Below are 27,184 nucleotides of genomic sequence, written 5' to 3' on the forward strand. Positions count from 1 at the left end.
TTCAGAAGTTATTGCATAAAATCCATGCTGTTTGTCAACAGACCAATTTATGCATTTATAAGCATGGCATAACATCAGCTAAATAGCTCTGCCATATAAATGTAAGATTCCAGTGTTAATACAGCTCTTCATATGCCAGTATCTCAATCGTGCACATTAGTAAAAATAAAACCAAAAGACTGCCATAAAGCTGTAGCTGTAATATCCCCCCCCCCCCCCCCAATAATCAACCACATTTCTAAAACATCAGATAAAGAGCAGTCATTTGCATAGTTGAGTTCCGTGTTCCTTCTGTCTGCATAAACCTGATAGCATGCGGTGTGTTCCACAGTTATACTCTCTTCTGCTTTACCTAATGCCAGACGTGATGCTAACCCACTGATGCAATACAAGACCCTCACTTGCAATGTCGGGGACAATACAACTGTGTATTAAGCAGGCATCATGCAACAGGTTTTCAGCGATGAGAAATGAATCTGTTGACCTCTAAAGCTGCACAAAATGTCACGCCAATGCAGCCACTGGACATGTATAATGTGGAGAGAGGAGCAAAGAGAAGTTATGCAAACCTGGCTTACATAAAAGAAGATTTAACATACTGTAGAAGCACCAATACAGTCAGTGATAACATGCTTGTAAAAATGCTTTAATACAAAAAAAAAAAAAAGAGCATTTGTTGAATAAAGGTGGACACACAAAGAAACACTGGCAGCCAAACTTCATGTAAGTGGATTGAAGAAATGTAAAGATCAATATCTGACATACACTACCATTCAAATTTAGCTCACCATTTGCTCACCAAGGCTGGAAGTATTTGATAAAAATGCAGTAAAAATAGTAATATGCTGATTTGGTGGTCAATAAACTTTTCTTATTATAATCAATATTGAAAACAGTTGTGTCGTCTATACTTTTTTTTTTTTTTTTTTTGGGAAACCATGATTAACATTTTCCAGGATGCGTTTGAAAATAAAGTTCAAAAGAACTGTATTCATTTGAAACAGAAATCTTTTGTAAGATTATAAATGTATTTACTTTCTATGATCATTTGAACGAGTTCTTGCTGAATAAAAAATGTGCTTGTTTATATAGTAGCGGTGAGATGTTTGATTAATTATAGTTAAGAAAAGCTCTATGTTGTTATACACAAAATGACTTAAGTGGGAGTTGTCTGTGCCTACTAAACTAATTAAGCCAACTGATATGATTCCTGTGTTTGGTATCTCTCATCCAATATATTGTTATGCTAAAAATTAGTTTCAGAAAGTAGTAATCATGTAATTTCACTTTAAAATACTATGCTGAGTTGTAGTCATCCTGTATTTGATATAATCACTAGTGGAATTAAAGGTTTATTAAAATTTAAAACTCACAACCATCAAATTATAGGGTGATTCCACTATTTTGTACTGAAAAATAAGAGGATTACTAAAAATACAAGTATCGGTATTAGTGAGAACCAAAACTACAGTAGGTGTCAATATTTGCATGCACTCAATCTCTAAAATATTGCATGTGCATCCCTATTTTATACAACCAAACATCTAATTGAACTTGAATGCACAATAATATGCAGATCAAAAATCAGCCCATTCTGAAAACCTGACTATGCAAGAAAACCCTGTTTATACAAGAAATTATTTTGTTTTGACATCAACAGTAATGCCCATGAGGCATGCGCCTACTAAATAAGCCACTAGAATGTTGGTGAAGGTGTTTACATACAAAGTGAAACTGGGGTAATGGGTAAAAATCTAGTTGTGCAAGTTTTTTTTTTTTTTTTTTTATTAAAAAGTAAACAGCCTTTAGCAGGTTGTTACACGTTATGTTGTTTTAGGTTAATAAGATAATCAGTATAAGATTGTGGATATATATGCACTCGGCGACTCTGGGAATCTGGATCTAGTACTTCTGCTTCTGCTGTGTGCAGTAGCTGAACTCTGACACAATGGCTTAATATCATTTCCCTCCCATTACATGTCGACTTGACTTATGGGAATAATTATTGACTCTAGGTTCACTATGGCTAATCATTACAGGCCACACAAGCAGCTGGACACATTTCACAGCACCCATGTTTGGAAAACCCTGCATACACAGTGAGAAGTGTCAAAGTTTGTTTTGCACAGTCCCCGAAAAAGCAGCTCTATTGTTATAAGTGGGAGTCTAAAGATATCTGAGACTGTGGGGTGACTGGTAGAGCTTATTTATGATGGTGTGGTAATAGAGTAAGGGGATTTAGAGAGTGACTAAGAAGCCAGTGTCGTTTCAAACAATAGTACACTTCTGGGTGGAACAGGACTTGTCTTCCACGCTGCAACAAGTTGAGCAGGTTAAGCCTGAATCTAGCTTTCAGTTCTCTTTCAGTCTATAAGAGAAGAAGCATGGGGTTGGATAGAAGACCTTTCACACTTGATCCATTCATCTGACTGCACAAACACACACTTAAGATGAAGATCGGGTTTCTGGAGTCATCTGAACTCAGACAGAATATAGACAGAACAAACCAAAACACATAAGCATGACAGCATGCTTGCATACGCACATACTATACAGTGGCCTAGAATTATGAAATTTGCCACAATTTAATATGTATGAAAGTATTTGCACAGCCTAATAAAAAAAACTAAAAAAAAACTCGGGTTTAAAAATGTGAAATGATAAATAAGCTAACATTCAAAAGTTTGGGAACAGGAATATTTATTTTAAAATAAATTAATACTTTTATTCAGCAAGGACATGTTAAATCAAGCATGTTCAGTGTCACAGAATATTTCTATTTAAAATAAATCAAGTTCTTCTGAATTTTTTTAAATTAAGAGACAAATGAAGGAAGAAAGTCACGGAAATCAGTTTCCATAAAAAAGCATGTTTTTTTTTTGAGCACCAAATGTGCAAATTAGAATGATTTCTGAAGGATCATGTGACAAATCTAGCTTGAAAGGAATAAATATTTATGTTCAAATATGAAAGAGCTATTTTAAATTGTAATACCTTTTCATAAACACACTGTGGTTTTGATCAAATAAATGCAGCCTTGGTGAATACAAGATAAAAGATACAATTGACATGACTTAAAACACAACTTGACTTGAAACAGTGACTTCTGGACCAGTTTGTAAAAAACAGCTCAGAAAAGTGAAGTTCTGTGAGAAGCATTTGTATCCAGATGCCACTTTTTCTGATATTTTGTATCTGAAGCAATGCAATTCAGACAAGTGTTCAGATACTTTCTAGGGCCACTGTATGTAACATACCTAGGTGTCCTGAGGCTTAAATGCTACTTTTATTCACAACCAGGTCATAAAAGAATACAAACACACAGAGTTCAGACTGACTGGCTATTCCTACATCTCAGTCTTTCCATCTGTGCACTGCCAGCAACCCACACAGTCATCTCTCAGCCCTCTCCTTGCACTCTTAATTTTCCACCTTCATCCCTCCCTTGCCTTCATGCCCAGCATCAAAGGCACAGACCTCCAAAAACCCAAATCGCCTCATTGAGACCTGGCCTTTGATGCTGGATGGACAAAGACAGTTCTTAAGGATAAATAAACTACAAGTTGACGTGCCTAATAACGAATATTCCTTGCACCAAAATCAGGGTTTTCGGGTCAAGGATGAAGAGCGGTTTCATAGAAAACAACAAACGTGTCTGTGATGTATGTACCTGATTGATTTCATCCATCCCATTACTGGCGAACTCGAAGACAAGCTCGCTGGACTGGACCGCAGTGGTCATGGTGTTGTAGGGAGAGAAAGGGTAGGACACAGGCTGACAGGCAGAGGGTTCCTACCCCTCCACACACTCCCTGGACCGCTTCGCTCCACACCACACCCCTCGGCACAGGAAGCACTCTGAGGTAGGAACACTGCTTTCACAAAACGAGAGGCACTGTTAGGTAATAACAGAGTTCCCTTTTTTGGTCCTGCACGCTTCAGATTTTTTTCCTCCAGATGACAGTTGAGTGGCAGAGGACTGCGTGATGGAGAAGGATTCTTCTCACTCCAACTGCGTCTGGGGCATCTAAACCTTCAACAGAGAAACAGAGGAAAAGGAACATTAGGAAACTGCGACTGAGCAAAGTGGACTGTGTCACATCATCCGAGAGAGAGAGAGAGAGAGCTGGGATGGCCGGACGAGCCTGAGACGGTACCGTTGGGACTGAGACAAGGGGCTAATTTTCTGACTCTATGAAGCGTTCGCTTACTGCTGGAGAGACTTTCGACTCGCCGAACTCATTTTTGGCTTCGAACCACACAAAGCTGCCCCAAAGTCAGATTCTGAGAAAGTCTGGACAGGCACAATGAAAATGAGCGAGTGTAAAATAAAATAAACTTTCTAGCAAATTCATCACTGGCCACTTAACTCACTTTAACTCTTAACAATTCTCACTTTGACTCCTGTTTACCCTCTGAGATCTGAGAACTGTTGCTTTAAAATATATTAATTAAAATATTTAAAAGCTATTTAAAAACTGACACTGATCATAATATATATATATATATATATATATATATATATATATATATATATATATATATATATATATATATATATATATATAAAATTTAATATAGAATTTAAATTATATATATATATATATATATATATACACACATATTTCATAATGAAGATAATTTTTCATACTGTACATTTTAATGTCTAAATGTCTAAATTCACATTTAAAACCTTTCATTTTAGCTTTATTTAGTTTAGTTTTTAATTTATATATTGCATTCACATTATTCTTTTTTGCAGATAAACAGATCAACATAAATCAAAAAAACTAAGAGACACTTAAGTCTACTGTGATTCTGAGTGCCTGGTTTAATTCATCAAGGTTCAGAAGTAATAAGTGAACCTCTTCAGTGGCAGTGTGGAGGAAGGGGAGGGGCATGGATTGCCACAGGATATGAGATCAGCCAGCCTGATCAAAGGGGTACTGTAAACAAGGTTGGGTTATCAGTCACATGAGTGAAAAAAGGCCCAGAACACACCCTCATCCAAAGTCCACATCCACTCCTCATACTAAATCCAGCTAAACTACAGAAACTCAAAAACACAAGAAACACAGGACGCTGAGAGTAAAGAGTACCCTCTGTCTGGCCCTGAGGCGGCAAGGAGGAACAGGAGGGGCTGCAGTCTGGTTAAAGATTAAACGAGAGCAGTGGGGGGAGGAGAGGTGGTTTGGCCGAACCAATAAAGGGGGTATAAAATGGCAGCAGAGCAGCCCATGTCTCCTCTGTGGCAGGGTGGGGCTTGTTTGCTTTGAAAGGACAGTATGTCAACAAGCGCATACCAGGCTGAATTGTGTCTGGGGAGTTGGGGTTGTTGGGGTGGGTGGGTAAAGGGTATAATGGGGGCAGATAGAGAGAATAGGAAAGATAGGCCCATGTGGGTGGCACGGAGGTCAAACAAATGTCCTGTTTAGCTCGGACTGTGCCCAAGATCCCTGTAGCAGCTGGAGTCCCATAGTCAACATGGAGATATGGCCTTGTCTCTCCAGAAGAGCGAGGAACAGGGTGAGGTAAGGTATGCCATGACAGAGAGGCCCAGCCTATTATTACCACTAACCAGATGGCCCCCCAAGATCCCTTCAGCCCTGCCTCCCTTCCCACAGCATGGGGCTAACATCTGGAGCACCCTGCTGAAGCTTCCCTCTCCCTGGCTTTGGTCAAGACAAGCTCTTTGAACCAATTATTTATTTTCTTGCCAACACAATGCTCTGGAAGTTGCTACATGGTTGCTAGGGTGTTCTGGGTGGTTACATCAAAATAAAATAATTTGATCAAGCCTTCTAGGTAAGGTATATTAAAAGAGATATTAAAATTATATCCTAAACCAATAATAACTGTATGACAGATAACCAAGAAATGGCTCTTATTATAATTCAAAATTATTTTGTCTAAATAAGATTTATTTTTAAAGAAAATGTATTTACATTATAATGCACAGTATAAAATATGGAAAATCATTTTGAGATTTGCTAAGATTACATTTGTTAATAGATGAGCCTGTAAAATGAAATATCCAATATCGGCCCATTCATATGTAATATAGACTACAGTTGAACATTTTGGAGCCGATAAGATTTTTTGTGATTTTGAAGTCTCTACAGTAAATATAGTTACAAATAGTAATAATATTTCACAATATTACTGTTTTGACATAATATTGTGATGTTATAAATGTGTTTACCATCAATTTTGCTCTGTTTAATGCAACAAAATATATCTATCTATCAGCCAATTATTTATTTTTTTCAATTAAACCTTCTTTTCTAGATGCTTAAGTATCTTTATCAGAGTCTAAGGTAATCTATGGTGTATTTAAGATCATTTAATATCAAATAGAAGTGCACTCTTTCTCAATAAACCACGCAATTTGAGGCATCACCCAGATCTGTAGCATCAGCCATGCTAGAAATGATAATCACAACTACAGTGATACCCCAGGCAAAATAAGACCACACACAGCGTGGGTCATGCCTACCTCTGCAGTCTGGGAAAGCACTCGCCCATGAAGTCTCCACAGCGTTAGCCAGGGGTCAGAAGTCGCCAAGCGAGACCATGGCTGAGTTCTGCCTCCTCTCTTACAGACTAGCTCAAAATGGCCTCATGTGATTCTCAGTTCTTCTTTTCAATTCAAAAAGCTCTGTGTACCTCAAACTGCAGCTGCGTACGCCACAGCCAAAGCTCGCAGCTTGAAATTCTATTAGACAATCTTGCCATGGTCTACAGCCCTACTTTTGAATAATGAAGTCGTTCACACCATTTGACGGTGATGTGCTGGCAAATGAAAGCGTGATTTGGGATTGATGGGAACATTTCACACAGAGAGATGAGCCTGGTGGGGAGCAAAATTGTGCAAATCTGTGATTGTGTGCATCATGCCGCTCTCCACGCTGATTCCCAGTGGTATATAACGAGACCTCGTGCCAGGCACATGGCGAGTGATCTGCGCCACAGTGACTGCAGCCTGGGAATGATACAAGTGGATGCGACAACACTTGCCTTGTCCCAACACACGCACATGCAAATGGACCAAAACAAAGGCCTGCTGCACGTCATCCAGAGGCGCCGAGGGGGAGGGAGAGTTACTCAGTACTCAAGATTTCAGTAAGCAAACACTCTCCAGGGTGGGGCTCACATGGAATCACTCCATGGCTGAGGTCTACTAAGGATACACGGTCAGTAAGCAAGGTAAAACTGTGAGGTGTACTTGAAAAATGCCCGCCGTAGTCTCTAATTGCCCTAATGCAGCAGCTGGTATGGGTCTGGCAAAGCGCCTAGTCTGTGTTGTCAAAACAAGTAAATATATAGCAAGACGCTGACTAAAATGTTGGATGGAATAACCAGTTTTGAGGGGAGAATGATTACGAACAAATACATCTTACCATGTGGACCCACCCGCCCCTGTAGAGTCCTCAGCTGAGCTCAGTGTTGACCATGAAAGGAGGTAATTTAAGACAACTGAAAATGACTAAGCCATGACTCACCCTGACAATGGAATTTAATCACGGGGCAAGTGAATTCAAAAATGAATGATCATCTAACATAGGTGAATGGTTTGATGGGAAGGATCATGGTTCCAAGATGTGGTATGATCGTGAGTTGTCATATTCTGATGATGTCACAGGGATGGATGGAGATGGCGGTTTTGGAGAGGGCGAAGTCGTCTCTAGTTACTTTGTGGGGAGTGATGTCATGGCAATAGTGATGTCAACGCATTTGAGAAAAACTCGTCTAGATTGCCTCTTAAAATAGCACGGGATACTAGGGCTTTCGGAGAGACACTAACTAAGAGAAAGTAAGAGGAATGTGAAGCTCTTTTCCTGCTCGGTCAGGAAGGGGGACTGGCATTCCTGACATTTCAGAACATGCTCGTCTCAATTGAAAACACTGTCCATGTCCACAATGCTGGTTCCACTATAAAAATGTGACATTAAAACACCTCCAGTGAGCTAGTAAACAGTTATGTGTGTCTTTTGAGACAGCTTAAGGTTTGTCCCCACTTACCAAAGGAAAGAGGATGGAATTATGCCAGCAGCACTCTTTCAATCAATATGGAAAAAAAAGCCTCTTTCAACAGGGTCATCTGCTTAACTCAGCAGAACATGGGTGTTTTTAGCTTAGTTCCTGTGAATGTGAGGATATGATGCTTCAACTCAAGTAAAGTCCTGTAATGCTGAGATAATGGGCTGTGTACAAACTCTCTTCATCTATAATATGGTCACAGTCATTTAAACAGCCCTGACAGAAGCTGCTATCCTGTTCTATGGCCAAGTGATGCAAATAATAATTAAAAAAAACTTCACTAATATGCTAACACTAACAGGAAAATCATGGCCTAATGGTTAGAAAGTTTGACTCCTAACCCCTAGGTTGTGGGTTCGAGTCTTGGGCCAGCAATACCACGACTGAGGTGCCCTTGAGCATCATAAATTGTTCCCCACTGCTCCGGTTGTGTGTACACGGTGTGTGTGTTCACTGCTGTGCGTGTGCACTCTGGATGGGTTAAATGCAGAGCATGAATTCTGAGTATGGGTCACCATACTTGGCTGTATGTTACGTCACTTTATATTAATAAGAATATAAACTACCATTCAATGCCATTTTTTTTTTTTTTTTTACATATGTTCACCAAGGCTGCACTTGTTTGATCAAACACTGTCAAGACAGTAACACTGTGAAATGTTATAACTGAAAATAACTGATTCTGCGTGCACTTGGATGGGTTAAATGCAGAGCACCATTTCCAAATATGAGTTACCATACTTGACAAATGTCACGACTTTCAAAGTTTCATCAGCCATTACTCCTGTCTTCAGTTTCACATGCTCATTTAGAAATGATTCAAATACGCTAATATAGTGCTCAATAAACATGTATTATTTGATCAATAGAGTAAATATTAAATTGGCAACATAAAAGCAATGCTACATATGATAATGAAACCATTTAAGAGCAGTGACTTTCTCTTTTTTGTATTAATATTTGTTCTTTTGACAAATTTCCCAATTTATGTCGATATTAAAATTACCAAGGCGACTAATTTTTCCAAAAGCGCGTCTGTATGTTCATGTCGACATTCTTGCAGTGCTCAAAAAAGGCTATATTTTCTTTCTCTTCCTCTTAAAGTGATGTGAAAGTATCACCATCACACACCCCTTTGTTGGTCACAGACGTAGTGAAGAGTACATTATACATTAGGGAGAAAGGTCAAGGGACCGTGAGGCTAATGTTTGCTAATTCAACAGAACAAAAGAGACTACAATTAATGAGACTAGCATACAAGCAACTCCCAATGCCACATCAGTCTACAACAACACCACGTAGCAACTTCTGCTAGTTGTCAGTTGACAGTGTGCATCGAATACAGGTCCAAAAAATGGTTTAAGGATAAAAGCAAAAGCCAGGTAAGATTAAAATAAATAAATAAATAAGGCCATTATAAAACTAGAACAGCCTTTGTGAAAGTAGGGGGATGGAGGCAAAAGGAAAAAGAAGGGGAGAGAGATCTGCTAAAACCAGAAGAAAGGTTGTGTCTTCTGCTACCTTTGCTGGAGATTAAGCAAATTTAATCTCATCTCGCAACTTCACAATTCTTCTACTTTTCCACTCCGCCTCGAGGCGCTAGAAAAAGTCTAGGGGCCCACACCCACCTGAGACAGGAGCTGTTATCATTGAGCCTAGAGCTCAGAGTCTCCAAACATTAAAGGCTAGGGAGGAGAGACTGAGGCCAGGTGAGGCAAAATCCCTGCCACTAAACTCATTAGGGTCTAAAGACGCTTGTTTAAAATCAGTTGTGTTCATCTTTGCCAGATGGAAACTTGTTTGTGGGAGAAGTCAAAGAGCACCCACCCTTATGGAAATGTAATTAATGGTTTTCCAAACAATTTTAAGATTACTTAAAAACCAAACAACCACATTTGTACAGTTTAGCTGGTGCTAAAAATTAGGATGTTTTACTGCCTAAATTATACAACCTACCCTATGAAATGGGTCACCAGTTGGCCAAATTTAAAGCCATGGTATAGGAACCCTAAAAGTAAAGAAAGATAAATGCAAAAGGAAAGAGAACAGCCACTACTGACCTGTGAATTTTGCAGTGACAGGAAATGCATCACTGAGCAGTCGGTTTCTGCTACTTCCTGACTGTTAGACCACAAACAAGCGAACACTTCTCTCTCATTTTGACAGTGGAAACTTCTTCCCCTTCCTCTTAGACTCTATTTTTCTCACTTTTTTGTGTTTCGACATGTTCGAATGTCATATATTTCTATACAGTAGGTAACCACTATAAGAAAATAAATAAATAAATAAATAACAACGCCAACATGGCACACGTTACATACATTTTTTTTAGACATTTTGCACAAAAAGATTTTAAAGGCCCCCTACTTTTACGCTGAACCCTCAGATTATGTCACCCTTCAGTGGTTCGCTTCTGAGAAGAACAAAACAAGTCTGGTTCTCAGAATTCTAAAAACTCATCTTCAGACACTTTCAAAAAGCTTCACTTATCATCCCAGATATCATTTCAGATATCACTCTACTGTGCTGATACCATCACACGCACAATCAGACACCGTATTATCAACTAAAACCATCAAATCAAGACCTCACTAACACAAAACCAATACATACATTCAGTGACTTTAAGCTAGGAAAAAAGAAAAATGAAACTGACTGTTTTACAGACTAAATTCCATGTAGTATGGGTGTTGCAGACTGGAGTTAATTACTGAGAAAACAACATGAGGAACAGAATTTGGTGCGCCCTTACTCACTTCCTCTCTCGCACATCTCACACTCAGGGTTCATCTCCTGCTACTAAACGCTTAGCTATTTCCTCTATGTGAATGTAGTGTTCTCAGGCATTGGTACAGATGCTGCTGGGCAATTGCTGATGTTTAAAAGTGTAAGCAGATTTATCTTTCCAGCAGCGAGCTGACCCCAACTGATGGACTTCTTTAAAGGCACATAGTGTGTGCTAGAAAATGTTAAAAATGATCTTCCTGTGAACTGATTCTACTATGTGGCCACACACCACAGATAGGAATACACGTCAGACTTGTGAAAACAGGACAGGAAATTGCCACAGGGGCTAAAAAAGACAAAAGTTCTTCAAACTTTGAGGCCTAAAATGTAAAAGTTAACCATTTCAAATTCTGTCAATTACAAGTGCCAGTATTTGCAAAATGGGATCTTGGTATCAGAATGATATTATTAGGGATGTGCTGATGTGAAAATTCTATTCTGGATAATTATTTTCATGTCATTGCTGACTATATAGACCAATGGCTGATATAAAAATTAAATACTTTTTTATAGAGAAGATAATAATGATGCACTAAAACTATCTCTAAAATCTGTCATCTTGATAATAGAACAAGTGAATTTATAGGGATCACAACACTGGAAAAACTGATACTGGCAGTTTTCCAAAGACTAAGTTTAAGTGAGTGTTAGATGACGGAAAAAGGTAACGTCAGTATAAAAATAAAGAAAATGAGCAAGCACAGCTAAATATCGAATAAGTATAATTGCTGATAAAAATCTAATATTACGATTTTGATTTGAAAATGTATATATTATGGTAAAGTAACAATGTACTGCAAACATGCAGCTGTTTCAATATGACGTGCTGGTTAAAGAACCTTCCAGCATCTAATTGTGAGGATCTTTTGCACAGTATCTGTGCTGACTCCAGCTACATATGCAATATGAAAAACATTTCAGATATTTCGATACAAAGACAAAATGTTTTGGCTTCTACACAGGAACAATTCAGAGCATGACAAACTGAAGAAACTCAGGGCTCAGGGCTTCTGAATGCTGCTCTATTTCACACACAAAAATAAATTAGCTGAATTCACACCTAAGAACTGGCATCTAAAACTGACTGACGTCAATTCAGAGCATGACAAGACTGGAGAAGCTCAGGGCTAATACTGAATTCAAATTCAAGTGTTTGCACCTCCCTCACACTCACAATCCTCTGGCCATGTTTAGAACCTGTAAAATTTGTGATATATTAAACATCACACCTCAGTCTTTGCTAAAAAAAAAAAAAAAAAAAAGTTCTCATTGCATACTTCAATATACACAATGAACTTGATGCCAGTAAGGTTAAACCTGGTAGAAATCAAGGTATGTTCACTGTTAATGCCACTCTTTATAAATTGGGACCTTCCAGCTCTCCTGAGGCTGTATTTATCATGCTTTCATCTATGGCGACATATGCACTCTTGTGAAATAGCGCTTCCCCCGCCATCTTGACTCGCCCATCCCCAATGTGTTTACACTCATACCAATACCAACATGTCACAGCATATGTCTGCACAAGGAGGGAAAAATGCACCCTGAATACAGCAGCAAAACATGCCTGCCTTGCACCTGCATGCTTCAAAATAAAATTCTGGGAACCCTAAACAGGCACTGACGACACGGATTGCATGCAACCTTTGATAAGGCCATAGTCATCACAAGGTTTTCACTAACCAAAAAATTCAAAGTTCACTTTTCACTTCACTGTCAGTGAAAGAGAAACTAACTGCACGTTGGTAATACTTAAAGTTCATTTCTGGGCGCTCAAGGCCTTGCAGAACAAACAAAAAGAAGAGTACATGAGAATCAAATCTCTTGACTGATATCACAGCTAAGCATCTCCAAGCTAGGGGTACAAAGAAACTGAAGCTGGCTTTTAAATGGAAATAGCATTCCGAACACGTCTGGACACAAACTGTGAGAGGTGTCCACATGGACAAAAGCTGCACTATTAGGACTGTTCAAGATCCTTCAAAATATTCTGACATTTAAACATAATTTAACCAAACTTAGGCGTTTAGATTTGATAATATTTTAAGATATTTTATTTGCCGTATTTTTAGATGCAATGTAGTGGAACAGCAATAGCAAGCTTCTGAATACTGCTCTATTTCACACACATACACACAAAAACAAAATCAGGCTGACTAAATTCAAAGCTAAGAATTGGCATCTAAAACTGACTGACGTCATTTTCCTAAATACACCTGAATTAACAGGTATTCGGAGCTACTGTACCCGTATCTGTCTCTGTATTTATCTAGCCTGACAGGCATTGATAAAATCATCAGGCTCTAAAACTAAGTCACACTAAGTCATGCACTACTAGCTGTGGGGCTGGCGCTCCTTGAATATAATGCATCATAAAATACTTTATAGCTGACACCATTGGCCTAAAATAACTGACATTCATTGCATTTATCATACGTTATGTAAGGTTTGCCTTTGGCCCTGTGGAGCTGCAGGGGCCGTGTGCAATATGTGGTGTAGTTTTCATTTCTAGTCACATCATGTGGTCTCGACTATGACAATATGAAAAACTGGCTGCAACCTGAAAGGAGGTCACTTACATTTCCCTAAAGTGATTACATATCAGTTAAATGGGATAAAGCTGCAGACTACGTAAAAAAAAAGAGAGAAAAAGAAAAAAAAGAGAACCTATATTCAGTAATAAGCATTTAACATATTCTATTGTGGTAATATACGCTTACGTATATAATTTACGTTATTATTCTGCAAGAGGCTGATGAATCCACAGTACTGTAATATGATTAGCTTTCAGATCCATGCTGGCTAATAAAACCCATGGGGAGGGTGTATAGGAGGACTTCTCTTTTTATCAACTACTGACTAATTGCATATAATTATTCAACAAATGATCCAACTCTCCAGCTACTGTTGCAAAAGTCAAATTTTCATGTGTTGAATCAGAATAGCAATCTCAATGTTATGAGATATAGTACATACAACAATAATTTTCTTAATTACACAGAGAGCATGTACTTTTATTTACTGCTGGAAATGTTTGAATGAGCTGATGTGAATGTGTTCCTGGGCTTCACCTGCGCAGCTCATAACAGGCGGAAAAAAACAGCGCAAAGCAAACAAAACCGCAATAAAGACACACCACAATAAAATAACGCTCCCCTTCCCCCATCCATCCATTCAGATATCTCAATACAAGAATCAGGAGAGCAATGGAGCGATAAAGAATGGCTGTTATGACTTTCAGAGATCAGTGATGGGAGAGAAATTACGTGTTGCCATTTTGTTGTCGTTGTTTGTCAGTTCGTGAGGACGCGGGATGCAGATGCTAGTGGTTGGGTTTTATTCAGGTCAATATTTGAGAAGGAACGCTGGCCTTTGTAGTGCCACCGTTTGCTCATGATAGCAACGAGATGAGAAAAGCCAACAATAATATGTAAAGCTGCAAATGTGGGAGCTTAAAAAGAAAAAAAAAATCTACTTAAGCAGATAAGTGACAATATCCTGAAGTAAGTCCAGAAGTACAAAACAAACAAGTGAAACATAGTTAGTGAAAACACAGTTATCCATCAAATCAGCAGAATCTGATACTAAAGCATTTGCACTCACTGCAAGGTAGCAACAACAAGGCACTAATTTGTGCGTATGCAATAGACAGAAAATCTCTTGAGGACTGTGAACACTAAATGAGAATCACATTGAAAATGTAAACAAGGAGTTGCCAAGAAAGGGGTTGTGCGGTGACCTATAGCATGTTGAGTTATATGACACAGATACAATGAGTAGTTGACATTTAAAGATGAAAAATAAAGCCAGAAAACAAGATATGAAATGTATAACATTTTTAAATGTTTGTGTACATAAATAATAGTTTAAAAATAAATAGCAATCACTCTACTGAAATAGAAATCTAATTTAAGTGTATTAAGTAACATTGTTGATATAACACATCAAATCACTTCTCTTTTAACGTCTTGTAATTTTAATTAATTATTAGTTTATTTTAACAAACCATAATTTCAAATACTTCTGCCAGAAGGTCAATTTGAATATCACTCCAAACAAGTTTGCATTTTAGCTGACTGTAACCAGTGAACAGAGTTATTTTTTAAACAATTAGGTCAATCTTTGGCCTGAACTGAAACAAACTGGTACCTTCATAGCAAACCCAATGCCTTATGGCAACGATCCTTTTCTTTTTAGATCTTACAAAAGTGCTAATTATTTTATATGATTTTTATTTTAAGTGTGAAATGACTAGCCATACAGAATGTCTGTGGTACATACAAGGACAAGTCACAACAGAAAACTCATTATTATAATACTAAAAACATAACTACCACTAAAGTAGTGCTGTGAACACAACTTTTTGGATGTGGGGGTGGTTTCCACGGGTCATCCAGGGTTCTGGGATTTCAATTTTCCACAGCTAAAATATGATACTGCTGAAACCACCTTCCAACCACACTTAAACAGATAGTTTTTCCGTTTTTTTATGTATTATTTTAGTCACCCCCATCGGTTGTGATGTCATTACAGAACTTGTGAGTAAACTTTCCTCTGGCTGATGTAATGCATTACTAACTGAGGATGTTGTGTTCCTAAACTGGACACACTTGGACCAATTAACCATCCAATTATACTGCACCACCAACTTCCATGAATCTTAGCCACTGAAATATCAATGTCATTTAAACGTTTTTTTCCATATACTAGCCTAAAAGATACTATTTTTTTTAGGTAGTTAGACATAAAAAAAAAAAAAAAAAACTTCTTAAGAATATGTAAATGGTTGGCATCATTCAGCGCATATACGATGCTGTACACACAAACCATTGTTCACATCATTACCATGGATCCTTATTTTTTAAAAGCCTCACATTTAACCATCAGAAACTAACACATTTTCATTAGCATTAGTCTTTTTAGAACTGTGACTTGTGGTTTAATGTTCTGATAAACGCAACCGCCCACAGCTTGTTCAAAGCCTGTGTGCGTTTCTCTAAAACGCTAGATACTCGCTTAGCTGCTCACCACACGTGTTGCTTTAGAGCTGGCGAAATGGACGCTTCTATTCACAACTTTTAAACTGTGAAGCTCTTTGTTTATCTTTGTGAGCCTGAATTGCTTGTAATTGCATTACAAGGCTGGTATCTGCCCTGAGCTGTTCTTATGAAAAGCAACAAATTTGCAATGATGATAACCAGTCACATGTCTGACCTGTGTACTCATTGTTTACAAGATAGATTAGAATATTAGACAGAGGGGCTTGTCAACCACTTGTCCTCATCTGGTCAATCTCCTACTTGTTAGCAACGCAAACATACATACACCTGTGCAACTAAAGCTCCATGAAAACAACTATTCAAACTCAGTGTCTGGACCCAAGCATCAAGGATTCTGGATGGATACGTAGCACTAAACCAGTGTCAGCAGTAAATGGTTTTATTGCATGGTCCAAATGGGAATATGTCATCCACTGCACTTTGATTCTGGAAGGGTGCAATGCTGCCAGCATTCCTCTTAAATGAGAATGCCAGGCGGCTGAATTGATTCAAAAGTGGCTGTACACCAGGTTGCAAACGGACAGAGGCTCTTCTGTCAAAAGAGGAACTTGCAACTGCTTTAACAAAAGAAAGTAGTCCTGGAAAACACAGTGTTTGCAATGCGTGGTTTCATAAGACTGATTTCAATGCAGTCTTTAAATGTGTGCTTTTGGTTTTTTGGTTATTTTGTAGCCCTTTGTCATGAGATGCATGAGATGATGTGATGTTTTGTGACTAATTTAGTGAATACACTCTAAGCAAAAATACCAAGTTGTGTGCTTTACATGGGAAGTGGTCTGACATATCAGTCATCTGTGAACATGTGATGTGCAGCTCATCTCTGGTGAGATACAACAATGATAATAAGTAAAGTGGTATTCATTTTCTGACACCAACATGGTTAAAGCATAAAAAAGATACATTTGATGATAAATAAATAAATAAAAAACGTTTATTCATCCTAGTTTAACTCAATTTCAACACTGCTCAACTTTGAAAAGAGACACCAACAATTATGAAAGTTTACATGGTATAATCTATGACCTTGGAAACAGGATGTAAATGAACAGTCTCAACTCTAGAACAACAGAAAGAACCCATTCAGTGAGCAGTTTCAGTGGAAAAAAAAAACGGGGGTAGCAGGTGGGTGGGAGTTGTCAACTTCAACAAAAAGGGCATTTCCAAGAAGAGATTGCAAGCCACTCTTCCTTATTATACCAAGACCATGTGTTTGTCTTGGCTAAACTGACTGACCAAATGTTCCGCTTTCTTTTCCAAACTGTGATGTTATATATGTTTTGGTCAAAAAAGTATTATCTCTAGTTGCTGACATGCATCAAATACAAAAGAACTGGTCTTCTCAAAATATTCTCTCATTTTCTTTAAGCTGATACTGAAAAACAAATCTACAATGTAATCATCTGTGATAGCGAGTCTTCTCCTAGTAGCCTATATCTTGTACCTGAGAAGCGTGTGCCAGTCTGAGCTTGTTTCAGGAATCAGATAGTTTCGACACAGAGAATGTGTGTTGCTCAATGGAAATGGGGAGAGCAGTATGAAAACGTGATGCAAATCTGCCAGAAGCAGTCAACAACACATCAACAAAGGAATGACTGCCTGGACTATTTTAGCAGAACACTACTGCTTTGAGTAAAAACTCAAACACACCCAGTGGTGAAATGATTGTTATCTCATATGGTGATCTCATGAAACTTTTCACTTAGTTTGGGATAGTTTGGGATTTTTGCATAATGTAGTCATGGTCACATAAGTTTATATTTAAACTGAAGTCAGCTTCAACTGTGACAAACATTTCTTAGAGTATTATGCTATATTTACAAACTAGCGCTTTTATACATGATCATCAGTGCTAACACCTCTCAAAAACTAATGCTGCTTTTCAACTGCATGGTATGGCACAGCACAGCTCAGTATGGCTCACTTTTGGGGGGTTTTCCACTGGGTACAGTACCTGGTACCTTTTTAGTACCACCTCGGTTACTTGTACGTGTAAATTCTGCTGAGCATGGATTGGCTGGAAAGAATCGTCACAACTTGCGTCACTGAACTTGTAACACAAACACAACAGAACTGCTAGATTTAAATCAGCGAAGCCAGTGAAGGATCCAGTGAGAGCTTGATGGGGTAACGCAGAATTAAAACGTTTTTCAGGAGTCGCGGAAGTAGAGACGCCGCAACTATAACGACATGTGAATAATCCTACCCACTCTAAAGTGGTACTAAGCTTCAGTGGAAACGCAAACCGAGCCAAGCCATGCTGTGCCGTACTGAGCCGTGTGGAGCCGAGTCATACTACACAGTGGAACAGTGCCATTAGTTCAAGAACCCCTTAAAAGTAAAATATTGAGGGATACATGAATAAAGAAACCTCAGAGATATCCTCAAAATCTCCAGTTAGCTACCATTCCAGCAGGTTCCTCAAACTACAGTACCATCTCAAAGCTCATTCTAAAAACTCCATAACCAACCATAGTCTTCAACATGAAACTCTGCAACAGCTCTCAAAACCATCCATGCTACACAATGCTGTGACAGGAAGAGGACAAATATTCTTTCTCAGGTACAGCCCATTTCTGTTCTTCACACAAGACCAGCTAGATCAGTTTGGTCCACCCCTCCTGCTCAGCAGGACCTAATGATCCAATTACAGGCAGGGACTTGTTGACGCTGTTTTATGTGAAGAGCCAACCTGACACTACCGACCTGGCTGCCAACTGTGACAGAAACTCAGGCCTGAAGAGAAGCCCCAAACAAAGCAATCCTCAGCAAAAGTGCCCGTGTTTGACTACTAGCCAACTCCAGGTGCCCTGGCTCATTTACAATACAAATCAGGAACAGTTGGGTGGGGGGACATAATGGTTTGAGTGGTGTTGTTATCTCCACCCTAACAGGGGGTCTGACGAGATAAGTAAAATCTGATATTGTCCTGAACACCTGAGGGTCATATGACATAGGGTGGGGGAAAATTCCCTAGAATCCAAGTATTCTGACCTCCACCAAAACGTTTTCACATGAATTTAATTGAACAGAAATGATGTACTGTTTGTACTTTGGAATGTTATTACATTAATAATAATGCATATAAGAACCTCAATATGATAATAGTTGACATAGTTTCAGATATTACCAAAACATGAATTGTTACCCTAAAGATAGTGGCCATTTTACCATCTGTAACTTCAACCAAGATACTAATTTACCTAAAACTCTTTTCAACATCACTTTTGACCACATGTTTGAACATTATCAAAATAATCAATAAAAAAATACTGTTTTCTCTACGAGACTGGTTGACTTGCTACTTACAAGCTAGACTTGGCACATACCATGGTGCTGACACAAGTTACTATAGTAAGTATAGTGTCAGGCATAATTATACGTGGAAAACTCAAAATGATGTTCTTTGAGGGTTGTATCTTAAAAAAAAAAGAGAATAAGCAAAAAAGTGGTGCTCAGGGACAATGACTAGAGTTGTTTGTCACTCTGCTCTCAATGAGATACTGAGGTTTCTTAGCACAACAGGATAAGCAACATTCAGACCAGGTTTCACGGCAATGATGAGGCCTGATAAGCCAGTCTAAAATCAAACTGAAATCTACAAGCCCACGTAATGGAATCAATGACACACTCTAACAGCAAAACCATCACTTACGCGAACAAAAAGCACATTGGTGCTAAGATTATTTATATGCATTGTGCATCGGTTGCAGCTTTGTGAGCATATAGCTTAAACAGGGGAAAAGATTTAATCAAAAAGTTTATTTTGACACTGCAACCCACTTTAACCGTCATTTGGGCTTGGCCAATGACTTACAAAACATGATTGCCAACCTCACACTCGGTACCCATATAAGGCAATGATACTTTGCAAAACATGTGACTACAAACGTTTAAATATCAATGCCTAAATAAATGCTTAGTTAGATTTTTATGACTGCAAAAAAAATAAGTTTTTTAAGTATTTTATAAAGTGCCTTTAAAAGCTGCATAATATAATCAATACAATAAAAAAACAATACAAAATCAACAAGCAAATGCAAGTTGTAAAAAATATGTCCTAAGTTGAACTTTAAAAACATCATAATTCTGAACTTCCCTAAGTTCAAGAGGCAGAGAATTCCAAAGGACAGGAGCATAGAAAGAGAAAGCCTTATCACCCGTTGATCTTAGACGTGTTTGAGGAACAACCTACAAGTTTGACTGAGAGGAATGCAATCTACGACTAGGAGTCTATGGATGTAACAATTCTGTTAGGTAGAGGCCTTTCATGTAGGGAAAATGGCGCTAAAACTGTTTTTAGACATGTCTGCAGCAATTTACTATATAATTGTCGATCAACCGACTAATAGGGGATTATTAAATGTAATCCAAATGCAAAGATTTTAGGCTAACTGTTTAGCTGCATTAAAATATAGGGTATATATATATAGGGCTATACCCATTTATATAGGGTATATAAATGCTGTGTTTACATGTTGACCTTAAAAAGCAAATCAGACAACGTAACATCATAATAAACACAATGTATAATGCATAAATGGGTATATATGTAATAAACAATAATGCTTACAAAGGAAAGAATGCAGACAACAGATACATGACTCTAATAGATCTACAACAGCATACATACTATTACATCATAAAGATATAAAATGGACACTAACCTTAAAGGTTCAGGGCTTTCATGTCAAACTCCATGGTTATGGTGAAAAACATATCAAAATGTTGTAAAAATAAAGAAATAATCTTATTTAAAAAAAAGAGAGCGAGAGATTACGTTGACGAGAGTAAAAAAAATAATAATCCAAGGGTGTGTCTACAGCGAATCGAATGGCATGTTCAAGGTGTTGAACACTGACCTGCCCTCTGCCTCTCCCACTCACTTTAGTGGTAGATAGAGCGAAAACGAGAACAGAGTAGGGGAGGGCAATGGCAGCGGGCTGAAATCTTTAAAAAAGAGAAGTACTGAGAAGCAAAGCTCTCTCTCACTGTGACTCATCCCCCAAGTAACCACTGACAGACAGGCTGTAAAACAGAACTTCAGCATGGGGCCAATCAGCTGCAAGGGCAGAGCTAATATGCAAATGAGTTCAGGTGAGCTCCAGCTGCAGTTTCGATTGGCTAGTGAGTGCAGTGGGGGAGGGGAAACCAGGACAAAGTAACAATCAGACTACACCTTGAGCTATGCGAGACGGGTAACACAAGACTGGGTAAAAGTTTAAAGGTTTTCATCAGCTCTACGTAGACGTGGCAAGAGTACAACAAGCAATGGGGAATTCTACGCAGATGAAATGCTCTCTCAAAACGAGAAGATTCAAGGACAGCAAAAACTAAATCCACATCAACTGACTAGATCTTTTTGTAGTTCTTGTTTTGGGTGGTGCCAGAGCTTTTATTTGAGATGCTGAAATGGGAGTGGTCCTCCAAGCTATATGACACCCCATAAAGCAGCCTTTATGTTTGATATGAGGCATGAAAAAGCCCATGCGTTATAAAACTGGACGAGCCGCCCCACCTGGTTGTGCTGTTGAAAAGAACACAGACGAGAAACACTTCCAATTCATCCAAGGCCCTACCACTGATTTCTACGTCACCATGCTCTTCCAACCAAAGGGAAAGTACAGAATCTGACTCTGTAGCTAGTTTCAGCTATATTCCAATATTTTAGCATTAAAGGGATAATTCACCTGAATCATCATTTACTCACCATTATGTTGTTCCAAACTCATATGAATTTCTTCAGTGGAACACAAAAATATATATTTTTAAGAACTGAAGAACCATACAGTAAACCTCAATGGGGTCCAAAACCACACTGGATTGCATAAATAAACATTAAGACATTTTTCAAAATATATTTTATGTTCCACAGAAGAAATAAAATCTTACAGGACATGAGGTAGAATCCTCTGCGCCAAATACCCCTATTAAAGTGACCAAGATACCAAATTAATGTCAATCTCATTAGGTTTCATCACCCTAACTTTGCGCATATGGGGCCATAACCCTTGTCACGCGTTTTATTCTGAGACAATCCAGATGACAAACAGGAAGCCAGGGTCTGTGGCATGGTGTGGCTTAGTGAAAAGCGCTGAAGTGCAGTGGGTTTTGTCAGCGCACCATTTAGAAGAGTAAATGAGACAGTGAATGCACTCTAAACAGACAAATAGTCATTTAATTGACCCTTTGCCAACTTCAGTGTCGTGTAGGGCTTACTGGCAACTACCTGCCTTTTTCTTTAAAACCTTAACTGTATTGGTGAACTGTTGGGGTATAAAAAAAAAAAGCAGTCAGGCCTCTTGGGCAACCTTCTGTCTAGTGGGCGTGGTCTCAACTAGCTTAAGAATATGAAGCCATAGTATTATGTATTGCACATACGCCACCCTTTACAGACTAAAAAGGATTACAAGAAAGCAGGAAAGGAAAGAAAATGGAGAAAAATAAGTACCATTAGGTGGAGTGCTGGGTATTATGTTCAACTCAGCAATGAGAACGTGATAGAAAGTGTGTAAACACATGGCGAGCACCTGCTCCTCTATGCCAACAACATGTACGACATGAGGCAATGATATATAAACCGTCTATGACATCAAGCGGGACACTTCAAACAAGTCCAACAGGCTCCACATCACTGAAATAGATGCACAAAGAGATGAGATTTGCATATAATATCAGCGTTTCCCTAGAAATGGCACAGCACCCAACAAATACATCATTCATAGTAAAATTATACCTAATTATAATAAGAGAAACTCTTTTTGTTCAAACAAATTTGCTTGTTTGTATGTAATAATAGATGAATAGGTCATATTTGCTTCAATGGAAATAAAAGACAGGACAAAATCACTGTCATTACATATTTAGTAACATTATTATACAATTATGACCTTGGATAAATTATGCGTGAGTAAATTATGTACAAATAATTCATTCAAACTACAATATAAATAAACGGCAAACAAATGAATGAAGAATAATTTTTCTCCACAGAGAGTGTTGAGAGAATTCAGTTGCCCTCACAGCAACCAGACTCTGATCACATGCCTTTGCTGACAAAGTTCAAAGACACACCTTTCCTATACAGCCTAAAAATAAAACCAGCTCACTCGCCTTTACTAGCGCTGCATGACTGAGTCCAAACTAAACACAGCTGAGCCACAAGAAGGCCTCGTTTTCTGCTGTGTGCCTGTTTTAAAACGTAGACGGCACACTTTGGTTTTACCCATGTCCGGAGTAGATCTTTTTTTTTTCCTCCTCGTACAAATTTACTTCAAATGAATTGCTGTCATAAAAATATAACTGTGGCTTAAGTGCTCTCAGGAATGCTAATGTACACTCATTCCTAGGTTAAAGTCAATTCAGTCATGTTCTGTCTTGATATAACATTTTTACAGTTTGTAGTGAGGACATTATGTAACTTGTAAATGGCTTATTATCTGTGATGCAACAGAACTCTGGGGTGCCCTTTATAATGATGTATTAAATCACTGTGAGATGGAAAACAGTGGCATATTAGAACAGGTCCAAAAATAGGCATAGCCTTGAGATAATAGACAAAGACAAAGCACTTCTCAGGGCTGGTCGTGTTGTTTGTGAAAAACTGAGGTCAGGTGGTGACTGCTTCAAGAGGCTTTGTGCACAAAGAAAAGCCCTCCCTCCATAGCATCCTGGTTAAGGGCCGTCCTCAAAGGACCAAGGGGCAAGAGAAAAAGGCAGTGAAGCATTCTAATTAAATCCAGACAGAAAGGCCATGAGGTCAATATATGAGAAAAACACTGAAATGTGGTGTCTAGAATTATGTTTTTAAACACATACCTGTATGTGGATGAAAAACAAGGTTTTTCTGGCTTAAAATTAGCTTTACCAACAATTTTTACCACAAACATGACCTTCTAAAGTCCTTGGTGACCAGAATTCAGTTCATTACATGCTTCAATACACTGACAAAGTAAAGGTTAATTGAATGCCATGCCACAATCCACAGGATTCCCAGGTAACAACTTTTATATGGACCAAACGATTGCATCTGGTCAACCTTGAGGAATCCTGTCAGTTAAGAATAACGAAAGATGTGGGATAGATACAACATTCCTGACCTCAGTAAGAAATGAGTGGATGTGAATGTGAAGTGGGATTTTCAGGGAGTTTCTAAGGAAATTCTGTTACTGTACTAAGGTGCTGAGTCATTGCTTCCATGACCCACCACAATATTCGGTAGAGTGTCCACGTCTCTAACAGGTAAATAAAGACACTCCTACTGAAGAAAAGAAAAAGAAAGAAAAAACACCTCCAGCAATTTAGACTACCATTTCAAGTTTAATATCAGCTCAAGAGTCAAGATTTGGTATCACTGTAATTTACATTTCTTAAAACTGGTTAGGTAACATGGAAAACATTAAAGGTGGAATTCAGCAAGACCACATTGACTGTCATAAAAAGAATGTTTAGTTTGAGAACAGCTCATAATTCTCAGCCATTATAACAGTTTGATTCAAATTTAAAATGAAAATTATCATTGACTCCTACGGACAAACCTACCGTCAGGGCCAGTTTTATCGACACCCTTGGTAAATATCTGCTTTGTTAATCCTTTAAATCTTTTAACAAATTATAATAATAATAATTAAAAATCACAAAAAACCTATCCTTTCACTGAAGTAAAACCATTATCACAATAAAAGCTATTCTCAAATACATGTTGGGGACAATTATTGACACTTTTCTAAACCTCCATTTGCAAAGATAACAGCTCAGTCAATCTTCAGCTGTAATGCCTGATGAGGTTGAAGAACTCCAGACAAGAGATTAGAGACCATTCCTTCACCCAGAATCACTCCAGACTTTTCTGATTTCCAGCGCGATGCTGGCGCTTATATTTAGTTCACCCCACTCATTTATTTTCTACAGAGTTCCAGTTCTGAGGACTGAGATGAGCATGGCATGATCTTTGTTTTATGCTCAGTTACTCATTCTTGATTTTTGTTTTTTTGATCATTGTCTTGATGGAAGATTATAAATTATACAACGTTTTTTGAAACCGGTTTTGATTTTTAATCTTTAGGTATTTGATAGAATCATCATTTCATCTGAACAATATATCGAGAGCCTCTGGCAGAAAAATAGATCCACTACATAAAAATAAAAAGTATAGCAGTATATTTTGTTGTACACATGGGGAATTTTTTACCCCTTTATGCACCAAACCCATCATGTGAGTTTTCTGACAAAAAGCTATCTGACCACAGAACCTATTTGGAGATCCAGTCGTGTCTGGCAAATGAATATGCTATAGTTTGTTATTGGGTGAGGGCACTTTCTTTTCTTGATTGTCTTCTCAAAACCCTCCAAAATAGCGTGATGATGTAGCTGATGTTTGATCAGTTTTTGAGGCTTTATGACACCAAAACTCAGCAATTCTCCAGTTGATCCTGGGAAAGTGTTTGGCCACTCAAGCTATCCTCCTCACCTTGCAATAAGACAGTTTAGACATTCTCTTCCAGGCAGGTTTGTAACATTTTCTGATCACTGGAATTATTGTCCTGATGGAGGAAATGGGAATTTCCAAAGCTTTATCTCTTTTCTTGAATCCACTTTCTATTTTGTAAATCTTTTCTTGCACGTCAGAACTATATTTTTGGGGTTTTCTCTTGTGATGATTGATTAAGGGAATTTGGCCTTTGTTTTCACTCATATTCCTGTGAGGAAGCCATGGCTGGAGAAATTCATCTTTGTTGTCACCCTGGTGTGCTACAAATACAGAGAAAATATGAAGGGGAATATATTTATGAGAGATATTTGGCTCATAATAATTTCTAGGGGTGTCAATAATGTTGACCAATGTGTATTTGTATGTGTATTTTTGTGAACATTTTAAATAATAAATCAAAAGGATTAACAATGCAGATTTATTTTCAAAGGCTCTTTGTTTATTTTTACCAAGGGTGTCAATAATTCTGGCCACGACTGACTTCCTTTCATCTGTGGAACAGAAGAAATTTGGAAGAATATGTATTTTTGTGTACAACAACAATAAAAAGTTATTTTTGGGTGAACTGTCCTTTTAAAATGGAAATCTCTTTACAAAATATGAGGGGAATATTATTTGGTCTGAATAAGAACGTAACTATCTCTTACCGGACAGTATACAATCCTCACAGAACCTCAACTAATTAAACATTACACAAAGAGCAAGGCCAACATTCCAGACAGTACAAATAACACATGTGGATGGAGAGTATTGACCAGAGCTGTAGAGGAAAAACACAATATAAAACCACTGAGACACATGACACTATTTAAAGTAAACCTAATTCTTTATCAGTCTAACTTGTCATTTATCACAGACCGTGAAATTGCCACTGCCTTTCACCAACATTATAGTAAAATACAACATAAACTGAGCTGGTAATGATGCTTGTGGGCTCTGTTTTAGAGCTTAAATGGTCGAATGGTATGTTTTCTCTCTGAGGACCAGACACTGGAAAGCATTATGCTACTAGATGAATACTAGATGAATACCTAATGTCTCGGTTTACTTAAATAATTGAAATCCAAGCCTGAGGGAGGAACGACCAATTGTTCGGAAATTGCCATTTAAAATGAAAGCAAAATAAATAAGTAAACAGGTACAGTATTTGTAAAAAAAATTTTTACTTTGCTTTATTTTATCCCTGTCTAGCGAGACATTCGCTGAATGAACATTTCATTGGACTGAGGCACACTGGCAATGATATACAGAACTAACAGACTCTCATTTAATGTGCCGTGATACTCCACACATTAGTTTTTACTCTCAAGTGTAAATCAGCTGGATGAATTAGTCACATCTGCCCCTTTAATGGACCAACTCAAACACACTTAAGAACATTTACTTACATAACATCCCACGTCCTTTTTTCCACACACTGAATAAAAACAAATGTTAGCATGTCATTTGAGGTCTGCTCAAACAGAGAGGGACCTGAAAACATGAATTGTAAAATCTAATTTAAAGCCACTGTAGAAAACGCTCTCTAATTATATTGAAAGTTCAGTCAATGTATTAAACTGGAGCAAACCTTCCACCTCTTACCAACATCAGCAATAAGATGCACCCGCTAAAAACTACCCAAGCTTTACATATTTGTCTTTCTTCAGTCAAAACAAAGACAGTCGGCCTTGTATCTTTATAATGCCTTTGCTTAATAAGACTCCCACATATTTGGCTGCCCTCCGAACAGCAAGGTTACAGCAACATAACATTACACTAACCTAAATATTAATCTAATGTGAAAGCAAACAGAAGACAAGATATCTTT

General features: G+C 38.0%; 1 protein-coding gene across 4 annotated transcripts in view; it reads right to left on the reverse strand.

Annotated features, from left to right (window-relative positions):
• Positions 1 to 27,184, reverse strand: part of LOC127971145 (ETS-related transcription factor Elf-1-like) — a 40,456-nt gene that overhangs the window by 9,431 nt on the left and 3,841 nt on the right. The window contains exons 1-2 of one of the 4 annotated variants that reach the window (XM_052573961.1): positions 20,552 to 20,873; positions 3,671 to 4,033 (exon numbers count right to left, since the gene is read on the reverse strand). In XM_052573961.1, coding sequence (XP_052429921.1) covers positions 3,671 to 3,742 — 72 coding nt within the window. In that variant the 5' untranslated portion in view covers positions 3,743 to 4,033; positions 20,552 to 20,873. Of the gene's footprint in view, positions 1 to 3,670; positions 4,034 to 20,551; positions 20,874 to 27,184 lie in introns of those variants that run through there. The other 3 variants (XM_052573959.1, XM_052573957.1, XM_052573958.1) reach the window with 3 other exon arrangements.

Source organism: Carassius gibelio, chromosome B14 (assembly GCF_023724105.1).
Source record: "Carassius gibelio isolate Cgi1373 ecotype wild population from Czech Republic chromosome B14, carGib1.2-hapl.c, whole genome shotgun sequence".
Lineage (NCBI taxonomy): Eukaryota > Metazoa > Chordata > Actinopteri > Cypriniformes > Cyprinidae > Carassius > Carassius gibelio.